Source organism: Hyperoodon ampullatus (genome assembly GCF_949752795.1).
Source record: "Hyperoodon ampullatus genome assembly, chromosome: X".
In the NCBI taxonomy this organism is placed as follows: Eukaryota; Metazoa; Chordata; class Mammalia; order Artiodactyla; family Ziphiidae; genus Hyperoodon; species Hyperoodon ampullatus.
The window spans coordinates 13,895,894-13,908,973 of NC_136913.1; the positions used below are offsets into that span (position 1 = coordinate 13,895,894).

At 44.4% G+C, this 13,080-nt stretch overlaps 1 protein-coding gene across 1 annotated transcript in view; it reads right to left on the reverse strand.

Moving 5' to 3' along the window:
• The window catches only part of PIR (pirin), a gene marked incomplete at both ends in the record, with an annotated part of 100,002 nt that extends 94,363 nt beyond the window's left edge, over positions 1-5,639 (reverse strand). Inside the window, 1 exon segment of the mRNA XM_079727380.1 lies at positions 5,527-5,639. Coding sequence (XP_079583506.1) covers positions 5,527-5,639 — 113 coding nt within the window.
• Positions 5,640-13,080: the final 7,441 nt, after the last annotated feature.

The following is a 13,080-nucleotide window of genomic DNA, read 5'->3' on the forward strand; positions in this document are numbered from 1 at the left end:
TTTAGTACAAGGAAAGAAATCATAAAGATCAGAGCAGAAATAAATGAAATGGAAACAAAGAAAACAATAGCAAAGATCAATAAACCTAAAAGCTGGTTCCTTGAGAAGATAAACAAAATTGATAGGGGCTTCCCTGGTGGCGCAGTGGTTGAGAGTCTGCCTGCTAATGCAGGGGACATGGGTTCGAGCCCTGGTCTGGGAAGATCCCACATGCCACGGAGCAACTGGACCCGTGAGCCACAACTACTGAGCCTGCGCGTCTGGAGCCTGTGCTCCGCAACAAGAGAGGCCACAACAGTGAGAGGCCTGCGCACCGCGATGAAGAGTGGACCCCACTCGCCACAACTAGAGAAAGCCCTCACACAGAAACAAAGACCCAACACAGCCAAAGATAAATAAATAAATAAATAAAATGTGACACCTTTATTAAAAAAAAAAAAATTTGATAAACCATTAGCCAGACTCATCAAGACAAAGAGGGAGAGGACTCAAATCAATAAAATTAGAAGTGAAAAAGGAGAAGTTACAACAGACACGGCAGAAATACAAAGCATCCTAAGAGACTACTACAAGCAACTCTATGCCAATAAAATGGACAACCTGGAAGAAATGGACAAATTCTTAGAAAGGTTTAACCTTCCAAGACTGAACCAGGAAGGAATAGAAAATATGAACAGACCAATCACAAGAAAGAAATCAAAACTGTGATTAAAACTCTTCCAACAAACCAAAGTCCAGGACCAGATGGCTTCACAGGTGAATTCTATCAAACATTTAGAGAAAAGCTAACACCCATCCTTCTCAAACTCTTCCAAAAAATTGCAGAGGAAGGAACACTCCCAAACTCATTCTATGAGGCCACCATCACCCCGATACCAAAACCAGACAAAGATACCACAAAAAAAGAAAATTACAGACCAATATCACTCATGAATATAGATGCAAAACTCCTCAACAAAATCCTAGCAAACAGATTCCAACAACACATTAAAAGGATCATACACCATGATCAAGTGGGATTTATCCCAGGGATGCAAGGATTCTTCAATGTACGCAAATCAATCAATGTGATACACCATATTAACAAACTGAAGAATAAAAACCATATCATCTCAATAGATGCAGAAAAAGCTTTTGACAAAATTCAACACCCATTTATGATAAAAACTCTCCAGAAAGTGGGCATAGAGGGAACCCTCTTCAACATAATAAAGGCCATATACAACAAACCCACAGCAAACATCATTCTCAATGGTGAAAAACTGAAAACATTTCCTCTAAGATCAGGAACAAGACAAGGATGTCCACTCTTGCCACTATTATTCAACACAATTTTGGAAGTCCTAGCCACAGCAATCAGAGAATAAAAATAAATAAAAGGGATACAATTTGGAAAAGAAGAAGTAAAACTGTCACTGTTTGCAGATGATATGATACTATACGTACAGAATCCTAAAGATGCCACCAGAAAACTACTAGAGCTAATCAATGAATTTGGTAAAGTTGCAGGATACAAAATTAATGCACAGAAATCTCTTGCATTCCTATACACTAATGATGAAAAACCTGAAAGAGAAATTAAGGAAACACTCCCATTTACCACTGCAACAAAAAGAATAAAATACCTAGGAATAAACCTCCCTAGGGAGACAAAAGACCTGTATGCAGAAAACTATAAGACACTGATGAATGAAATTAAAGATGATATAAACAGATGAAGAGACAGACCATGTTCCCGGACTGGAAGAATACTGTATGTTGACTATAGTAAAATGACTATACTACCCAAAGCAATCTACAGATTCAATGCAATCCCTATCAAATTACCAATGGCATTTTTTACAGAACTGGAACAAAAAATCTTAAAATTTGTATGGAGACACTAAAGACCCCGAATAGCCAAAGCAGTCTTGAGGGAAAAAAACAGAGCTGGAGGAATCAGACTCCCTGACTTCAGACTATACTACAAAGCTACAGTAATCAAGACAATATGGTACTGGCACAACAACAGAAATATAGATCAATGGAACAGGATAGAAAGCCCAGAGACAAACCCACACACACCTATGGTCAACTAATCTACGACAAGAGGCAAGGATTTACAATGGAGAAAAGACAGTCTCTTCAGTAAGTGGTGCTGGGAAAACTGGACAGCTACATGTAAAAGAATGAAATTAGAACGCTCCCTAACACCATACATAAAAATAAACTCAAAATGGATTAGAGACCTAAATGTAAGACTGGACACTATAAAACTCTTAGAGGAAAACATAGGAAGAACACTCTTTCACGTAAATCACAGCAAGATCCTTTTTGATCCACCTCCTAGAGTAACAGAAATAAAAACAAACAAATGGGATGTAATTAAACTTAAAAGCTTTTGCACAGCAAAGGAAAACATGAACAAGACAAAAAGACAAGCCTCAAAATGGGAGAAAATATTTGCAAATGAAACAACAAAGGATTAATCTCCAACATATACAAACAGCTCATGGAGCTCAATATCAAAAAAAACAAGCCAGTTAAAAAATGGGCAGGAGACCTAAATAGACATTTCACCAAGGAAGACTTTGAGATGGCCAAGAGGCACATGAAAAGATGCTCATCATCACTAATTATTAGAGAAATGCAAATCAAAACTACAATGGGGTATCACCTCATGAAGGTCAGAATGGCCATTATCAAAAAAGCTAGAAACAATAAATGCTGGAAAGGCTGTGGAGAAAAGGGAGCCCTCCCACACTGTTGGTGGGAATGTAAATTGATACAACCACTATGGAAAACAGTATGGAGGTTCCTTAAAAAACTAAAAATAGAACTACCATACGACCCAGCAATCCCACTACTGGGCATATACCCTGAGAAAACCATAATTCAAAAAGAGTCATGTACCACAATGTTCACTGCAGCTCTATTTACAATAGCCAGGTAATGGAAGCAACCTAAATGTCCATCGACAGATGAATGGATAAAGAAGATGTGGCACATATATACAATGGAATATTACTCAGCCATAAAAAGAAATGAAACTGAGTTATTTGTAGTGAGGTGGATGGACCTAGAGTGTGTCATACAGAGTGAAGTAAAACAGAAAAACAAATACCGTATGCTAACACATATATATGGAATCTAAGAAAAATATGGTACTGATGAACCTAGTTGCAGGGCAGGAATAAAGAGGTAGACATAGAGAATGGACTTGAGGACATGGGGTGGTAGGGGGAAGCTGGGGCGAAGTGAGAGTAGCATCAACATATACACACTATGGAATGTAAAACAGCCAGCGGGAAGCAGCCGCATAGCACAGGGAGATCAGCTCGGTGCTTTGTGACCACCTAGAGGGGTGGGATAGGGAGGGTGGGAGGGAGACGCAAGAGGGAGGGGATATGTGTATGCATATGGCTGATTCACTTTGTTGTGCAACAGAAACTAACACAGTGTTGTGAAGCAATTATACTCCAATAAAGATGTATTAAAAAATAAATAAAAGTAAAAAACATTTTTCTGAGAAGGAATGGATAAAACATTATTCTGAGAATGAACTGATGGTTTTCAGCAGACCTCCAAAGGGGTTCACAAGATGTGTTTCTGACCGATGGAGTAATTAAAGTATTAGCTACCCTCAACATACAACAATGGGTTTACTGAGGGGTATTCGAATTCCCCTGCTGGCGATGTGGCCGAGTATAAAATGACACCACGCCCATCTGCATCTTCCCAGCATCCACTGTGCATTTAGCCCTTAGAATAATCCTGTTCGCGTGTGTCCCTTCGAAAAACAATGTTTGACAGACCTCAAGAGACATTCTCAGATGAATAGGAACCTAATAGTGGGAAGAGTATGAGAATATCAGAGCAGAATTTAAGAAGAGGAACAAACCAGCCTCACTTTTCAAAAAGAATCCATTTCCCTAATATACTTCTTCCTTTATTCAAAAATATTTTTTGGAAGATGAGCTCAGCATCACTAATTAGGGAAATGCAAATCAAAACCACACTGAGATATCACCTCACATGTATTAGGAAGGCTATTATCAAAAAGATAAGAAATGACAGTTTTGGTGAGTGTGTGGAGAAAAGGGAACCGTCGTGCACTGTTGGTGGGAATGTAAATTGGTGCAGCCACTATGGAAAACAGTATGGAAGTTCCCCCCAAAATTAAAAGTATAACTACCATACGATCCAGCAATTCCACTTCTGGGTATTTATCCAAAGAAAATGAAAACACTAACTTGAAAAGCTGTATGCACCCCCATATTCATTGCAGCATCATTTACAATAATCAAGACACAGAAACAACCTAGGTGTCCACCGACAGATGAATGGATAAAGAAAATGTGGTATAAATATACAACGGAATGTTATTCAACTACAAAAAAGAATGAAATCTTGCTGTTTGCAACAAAATGGATGGACCTTGAGGGCATTCTGCTGAGTGAAATAAGTCAGAGAGGGAAACACAAATACTGTATGATCTCACTTATATGTGGAAGCTAAAAACAAACAAGCTCATAGATACAGAGAACAGACTGGTGGTTGCCAGACGTGGGGGTGGGGTGAGCAAAATGGATGAAGGGGGTCAAAAGGTACAAACTTTAAGTTACAAAATAAATGAGTCATGAGAATGGAATGTACAGCATGGTGACTATAGCTAATACTGTACTGCATATTTGAAAGTTGCTAAGAGAGTAGATCTTAAAAGTTCTCATCACAAGAAAAATAATTATGTATGATGACAGAAGTTAATTAAACTTGTGATCATTTTGCAATATATACAAATACTGAATCATTGTGTTGTACACCTGAAACTAATGTTATATGTCGATTATACCTCAATAAAAAGAAATCTGTTTTTGGAATCTGGTGCTGGGCACTGTATTCCTTGGACTATAACCACCATTTGATGACCTTTCTACACGTATAAGATTTTCTTTTCCGCCAAGTCCCATGTCTCCCATAATTTTCAAATAAAACTGCTCTCTAATGTGGAAAGATGTCTGCCTCACCTACAATCACCTTCTCTGAGGGAAGCCCCCACTTACCTCCCACCAAGAGGTCCATAAAGTTGGGTCTCAGGGGTCTCTCTTAGAATTCAGAGCCCTGGCAATGGCTGACTGGTCCAGGGTAGAGACCTGACCCAAGCCGAGCCAGTCGGATTCTCTCTTTTGGGAATTTGGGATGGGGCCCCAGTGTCTCTCCTTGGTGCTTTGACCTGTGGGCATGTAAACCCGGGGGTATCAGGTGGGTGTGTCTGGTGATGTGCACACAGAGGCTGACAGATAAACCCAGGATGGGACATGGGTGTGCAGAGAGGGGCACAGATGTTTCAGCTCAGGACCACTGGATCCATATTACAGAAACACCCTTGGGACTGGGGCTGCTCCGGGGAGGACCCCAGTTGCTAAGTTTAGAGTTGGTTCCTAAGGCACCCCACAGGGCTGCTCGTGATTGTCTCATGCCCTCTCTTCCCAAGTTTATCCTCAGGATCCCACCAGTCCTTTCTGCAAAAAAGCAGGAAACAGCCACCCAACCAGCCAGCGTACCTCAGGTCTGCCGATGCTTCTGCGGACCCGCGCTGCAACCCCTTCCGACTGCTCGTGGCTGAGCAGTGAGAGGGTAACCTTTTTGGACCACGCCATGCCCAAGGCTAAAAAGAGTGTTCTGAGGCTGAGCTGTAGACGACGGGAGGGCAAGAGGAGGAACAACAAAACACAGAAATCATCAAGGAGGGACCACTCAAGGACTATAAAATATAGGATACGAAATTCACACCTGCCCCAAGTATTAACAGCTACAATTTTTAAATTGCTTACTCTGCACAAGACCTGGGCTAGGTGCTTTAAAACAACCATAATGATGGTGAACGCGTGGGAGTACTAACTAGGTTCCCAGCACCCTACTAATGATTTACAATGTTTATCGGGTGTAGTCCTACGACCACCTTTGACGAGGGTTAGTGATAACAGCTCCGTTGGGCATTTACTAAGGACCTCTAATGCGCATTTTATCTGCTTTACATGATTGAAATCCCTCGACCTCCCCCCTACCCCGCGCTGCCCCAGGACGGAGGTGCCACCTTGAGCTGAGAGAGATCTGTGTGGCGACACAGGGAACACGGAGAAAAACCAAGAGGTCTGGGACTCTCACCTGAACATGCCAAAGACCCTGACATTGAAAGGGATCTTTGAGGGTCATCAAATTCAAAGACCCATCTATCCCTGAAGCTCAGGGTCAACTTAAGTAGCAAGAAATCTTGGAGCTTTCATGTGAAGGAGAGCACAGGAAACTCATGGAGGAGGTACCCTTGACAGTGCTATCGGTATTTCGGCACCCAACCACAGCCCCAATCCAAAAGTGTTTCCTCTTTGTGGGTCGAAAGCCTACTCAATGGGTATATCACAAAACAAGTATAATCAATCCCCTTTCACGCTCTTCTTCAAACTACGTATAATCCTTTCCTTCAAAGATTCCCACTCAAACCAAGAGAGATGCTTCAGCAAGAAGTATACTCTGGAGCCACACAGCCTGGGTCTGCATCCCAAGTTCACCAACGTACCAGCTGTGTGACCTGAGGCCAACTGCTAAGCCTCTCTGTTCCTCAGTTTTTCCACCTGCGAAATAGGAGTAATAAGACTGCCTACCGCAAAGGAGTGTAGTCAGCGCTCTAAGAACGTGAGCTGCTGCTACTCAGAGCACTGTGCGGGGCAAAGCCCTCCAGGCAGTCAAGCAAGGCTCACCCTAAATGTGCCCTCCCCGAGGCAGGCAATCAATAAATATTTATTGGGTGCTGGGCTGTGGGGCACCTAAAATGAGCTCAATCCTCCACGCCGTACAGAGCTGTCATCATCCACCTACAAGCATCTTTAAAGTATTGATATTTTACGTCCCGGCTCCTCAATTTGGACTATTTCTGGGTCTTTCCAGACTCCTACAATTAAATTCTATGCACATGAACCACTGATGAGGTACTTACCAGATCGCAGTGGTCTGCAGAAAGAAAAGTTGTCTGCCACTTGCACCCAATTGCAGAGGACTATTTAAGCATCTCTGGCCGTCTCCCTAGGAGATTCCCCTGGGAGTCTGAGACGGGCCGGAGAAGGCGGGGTCCTGCTAACTGATAGCCGGCACCCGCCCGGCCCCGCGGGCGCTCTGTAGTCCCGCCCGGTGGGGGCGGCTGCCGCAGCCCGTGCGGCGGGAGAGGCGTGGGGAAGGCGGGCTCTGAGGGCGCCGCGCAGCTGCCGCACCGTGACTCACCACTTCGCGGCCGGCGGCCACAGGGAGGCGGCAGGCGGGAGGCGGGAAGCGGGAAGCGGGAGTGTGTGGGTCTCTGGGGCCCAGGGCCGGGGAGGCGTGGGGAAGGTGGGCTCGGAGGGCGCCGCGCAGCTGCCTCACCGTGACTCAGCACTTCTCTGCCGGCGGCCGCAGGGAGGCGGCAGGCGGGAAGCGGGAGCGTGTGGGTCTCTGGGGTCCTGGGCGGGGGCGATACTCCTTGATTGACAGTCCGCCGCCGCGCGGATCCTCTCGCTCCGCCCCCCGCCGCTCCCCCGCCCCCGCCTGACCTCAACGCCCCTCCCGCCCCCGCCTGACCTCGACGTCTCTCCCGTCCCCGCCTGACCTCGACGCCCCTCCCGCCCCCTAGAGCTGCGCGCTGGGCCCTGGGAGCGGGGGTTGGACCTGGCAGGTGTTCTGTTCAGGGCGAAGGTCCCAACTGGACCTTCTAGGACACCTGTCTCTACCTGGAGTCCGCTGGTCACGCAATCCGAGGAGCTCGGCGGCACGGGTTTCAATCCTGCCTCCACCACTTCTAGCTGTGTGACCTTGGGCAGGTGGCTCAGCCTCTCTGTGCCTCCGGTTCCTCCACTGTAAAATGGACATGGTGATAATACAACCTGATGGGGTTGTGATGACAATGAAATAAGCTGGGCAGGTGCTAAGCATTACACAACTGTTGGCTACATAAATAAGTTGCTTGCTGCTCTCTCCTTGCAAGGGGGTGAGGGAATTGGAGAGTGCCCAGGGGAGTGCGGAGTTGCAGAAGCCTCCGCGGGTTTCTGTTCTGTAAACACCAGAAAGCTCACTGCCTGGTTTTGAAAAAGGAAAGAAAGTGCTGGATAGTAAATGTTTTCGATTTTGCACGTGTTCTCTGTGGCTACCAAGCCAGTTGGCCTTTGTAGCAACAAAACAGCCAGAGACAACAGGTAAATGGGCATGGCTGTGTTTCAATAAAACTTTAATTATGGCTACTGACATTTGAATTTCATGTAATTTTCATTTGTCATGAAGTGTTATTCTCCTTTCGGTTCTTTAGTTCAAGTACTTACAAGTGTAAAAACCACTGTTAGCTCGCAGGCTCTAAAAAAACGAGGTAGTGGGCCAGACTTGGCTGCAGGCCTAGTTTGCAGACCCCTGCTTTAAGACAACAGTCCACAGAGGAAGAAGGACTTTCCCCCTGATGCCTTACATGTCTGTGGGGCTCAAGTCCCCCCTTCCCACTTTACTCCGATGAGTGAAAGCTAAATGAGAGGGGCCCCCGAGGCCCCCTGGTGGTGCAGTGGTTAAGAATCCGCCCGCCAATGCAGGGGACACGGGTTCGAGCCCTGGTCTAGGAAAATCCCACATGCCGCGGAGCAACTAAGCCCGTGCACCACAACTGCTGAGCCTGCGCTCTAGGGCCCGCGAGCCACAACTACTGAAGCCCACGCACCTAGAGCCTGAGCTCCACAACAAGGGAAGCCACCGCAATGAGAAGCCTGTGCACCACAATGAAGAGTAGCCCCCGCTCGCCGCAACTAGAGAAAGCCCGCGCGCAGCAATAAAGACCCAATGCAGCCAAAAATAAATAAATAAAATAAATAGTTTTTTAAAAGCTAATGAGATAATAATACACGTGAACATTAAAAGTGCCATGAAATAATATTGTTGCTCATCATCATTCTACTTAACGTCTGCAGCTGTCTCCAAAGAAAATAGAAGCATGGGCTCTCTGTCTTGCACTTGGCAGACCTTGGTAAATACTTCTGCCTTCCCTACCAAAAAGTTCAATGTTTAGCCAATTGCCTGAGCCTGAAACTCAAGCCATCACTCCTCCACCTTGAAATCTTGTAGATTCTGCTCCTATTTCTCTTAAGTAGCAATATATCCAGTGCTTCCCATTTTGACTGCCACCATCCATCTTCTCTTACAGCCAAGCCATTCTCCACGTCGCAGGGAAATGGAATAACTGCCTAAAACCTTCATTGCCCTCAAGAGAAAGTCCTGTGATGCCTTTAACCCAGCCTCACCCTCAGCATGCTGACACTTGCTCAAGGATGGACACACACACACACACAGCAGCAGCCCCTCTTTCCATTATGCTCAACTTTTTTAGGTTCTCAAATGTGCATTCACTCTCATCAGCTTGCTGTGCCTCTGCCTGGAAATTTCTTTCTCCTTGATCTGGCCTATCGCCGTTCATCTTTCAGCTCTCAGTTTCCACATCACTCCCTCTAGGAAGTGTCGCCTTGTGTGTCCCCTCAAGTCTGGGTGAGAAGTTTGACTTGGCAGTCATCATGACTACACAATGTTGACCAGAGTCATCATTTCTCCTCCTTTGGAAGATTCTATTTTCCTAAGATGGTTCCAACAGTATCTCCCATATACACTTGTCTTCTTCTTCAATGTGACCTTGACACTCCCCCCATCACAAGTGGAGTTTACTTCTCTTCCTCTTAAGTCTAGGCAGGGCCTTTGGCTGCTCTGACCAATGGAATATGGTGGAAGGGGCAGTGTGCCACTTCTGGGCGTGGCTCTGAAATGGCCTGCCAGCTTCTGCTTCCTGCCTTTGGGAAGCCAGCTGCCATGTAGGAAGAGTGAGGACTCTGAGACCAGCTTTCTGGGAGAAGCCCACGCCATGTGGAGGAGAGGTCCTGGAGGAAGAAATGCCATGTGAGGAAGGAGACAGAGGCCAAGGACACTGTGGTGCCAGACATATAGACAAACAAGCCATCTGGGAAGTGGCTCCTCCAGGCCCAGCTGCCCCAGCTGATGCCACGTGGCTAAGACATGAACACCCAACTGTGTGCTTCCCAACTTCCAGACCCACAGACTTGTGAGCAGATAAACATGGTTGTCTCAAGCCACTCAGTTTCCAGGTCATTTGTTTCATGATAACTGGAAAATATGCTTTTATGCAAGATAACAGATGAGGTGGATTTTCAAAGCTCTCTGGGCTAAAAAAAAAAACTCTTACAAATATTTACTCTTTCACTTTGAGAAGATAAACAAAATTGATAAACCATTAGCCAGACTCCTCAAGGAAAAAAGGGAGAAGACTCAAATCAATAGAATTAGAAATGAAAAAGGAGAAGTAACAACTGACAGTGCAGAAATACAAAGGATCATGAGAGATTACTACAAGCAACTCTATGCCAATAAAATGGACAACCTGGAAGAAATGGACAAATTCTTAGAAAACCACAACCTTCCAAGACTGAACCAGGAAGAAATAGAAAATATAAACAGACCAATCACAAGCACTGAAATTGAAACTGTGATTAAAAATCTTCCAACAAACAAAAGCCCAGGACCAGATGGCTTCACAGGCGAATTCTATCAAACATTTAGAGAAGAGCTAACACCTATCCTTCTCAAACTCTTCCAAAATACAGCAGAGGGAGGAACACTCCCAAACTCATTCTAGGAGGCCACCATCACCCTGATACCAATACCAGACAGAGATACTACAAAAAAAGAGAAAATTACAGACCAATATCACTGATGAACATAGATGCAAAAATCCTGAACAAAATACTAGCAAACAGAATCCAACAACATATTAAAAGGATGTTTAAAAGGAACTGTGCTAAAATCTCTAAATATATTATTAATCCTCTAAGCCTATTCAGTGTATTTAACACACAGCCAGTTATGCATGAATCTCCTATGAATGGCTGATTTTGTTTTATTAAAGGGAAAAGTCATTTTTTGATTAAGAAGCAGTTCCTTTTTTTTAATGAAAATTCTTTTGGTTCTGCTATACAGAAATAAATCACCAAAGCTTTCTCAGTAACGGCCGCAAATATTTTGTACTTCTGCACTTCTAAAATAAAAGTTGAAGTCATTTTTTTTTATTTTTTATTTTTTTGCATTACACGGGCCTCTCACTGCTGTGGCCTCTCCCGTTGTGGAGCACAGGCTCCGGACGTGCAGGCTCAGCGGCCATGGCTCACGGGCCCAGCCGCTCCGCGGCATGTGGGATCTTCCCGGACCGGGGCACGAACCCGCGTCCCCTGCATCGGCAGGCGGACTCTCAACCACTGCGCCACCAGGGAAGCCCTGAATTTTTTAAAGTAAGAGAAAAATAGACGTCACTCGAAGCCAGAAGAAACACGGACACATTCTCCCTCCCTCTCCCTCCCTCTCCTTCTCTCTCTCTCCCTCTCCCTCTCTCTCTCTCTCTCTCTCTCTCTCTCTCTCTCACACACACACACACACACACACACACACACAATGGATCCTATCAGGTTCTTTCTTGTTCTAAAAATGTAAGCACTACTGCTCCCAACTGAACAAGCTTGTTTACATTGTGAAGCCAAATCACCCCATGCTGCAGCCCTACACAAACTTGTTGCGTGCTAAAAGCTCACGCACAGAAGCTCAGAGAAAATTCCTATGGGTCTCCCTGGGTAGAGGTGACAACGCAGACTATAATTCGAGCAAATTAAATCACATAATGGAAACAGTAGGTTGCCACAACAAGTTAGAATTGGACTGAAGACATGGAAAATACAAAGCCCAAGAAAAGTTCTGGAGAAGTGGCAGAGGAAGTGAATGAATGGAATACATACATAAATCTGGGAAATTTTGACTCAGAGGAAACCACTCCTCCCAGCCGCCCTTGAGTGTTTCAAGCCCCAAGAAGGGATGAGAATCCCCGGAGATCGTGCCGAGGTGTTTTCAGCGTCCTGCCACATCCTCCTCTCCTCCCCTCAACTGACTTTTTTTCTAGAATTGATCTTCAGCCATGCTACCATGTCTAAACAGCAGAGTAAATACAAATCGCCATGTGGGAAAGGTAGTGAATTAGCAGAGTGTAGAACTGATTTATTTGGCCAAGTTGTTTTGCCACTGTCACTCTGCTTCACCATCAATTTCTCGAATGACTGCCTACTTGATTCCTAGAGGATGGAGACCTATGTGGAATCCACCAGTGACTTGTTTGCTATCAGGGTGTAATTTCTCCTCTTTTAAATTGTTCTGAAGGACTCTGTCGTTCCCCAAATTCCAGTTTCAAATAGAAATATTTATTTTTCAGACGCTCTACTGTAATTAAATCTTTACTTGTAGTCCTTCCTCCACTGGACATGAGCCTCCTGAAGATGTGCGCTGCCGCTGTTCTGTTTACTGCTGTGTCTCTAGACCTAACAGAATGCTTGGTAGATGGTAGGTTCTCAATAAGACTGAATGAATGAATAGAAATGATGCTCACCCTGTGTCCACTCAAAAGAATACCTCTTTGAAAGTCAGTGCCTTCACCATCCTCTGCCCACCCAAGATTTCATCACAACACAGACGTTTACAAATAAGTTAAAGTAGCCAACAATTTATAAGCTAATATAGTGTGTCAATGCATGCCAAAAGGATGATTAATTTTCTCAGCCATCCATAGCTGAGCCTAAAATAAGTCATTAGACTTATTACAGATTACACACAGTCAGTGTGCACTGGAGAAGATGGTAGAATGAATAAAGCCATGAGATTGTGACTCACAGACATAGAAAACAAACTTATGGTTACCCTAGGGGAAAGTGGGGAGGGATAAATTAGGAGTTTGGGATGAACAGATACACACGACTCTATATAAAATAGATAACCAACAAGGACCTACTGTAGAGCACAGGGAACTACATTCAATATCCTGTAATAAACCATAATGGGAAAGAATTGGAAAAAGTATATATATATGTATGTATAACTGAATCACTTTGTTGTACACCTGAAACTAACACATTGTAAATCAAGTATACTTCAATAAAAAATTTGTTTAATAAAAAATAAAATTTAAAAGTTGTGATGTCATAAATCATTAGAGTGATCATCATA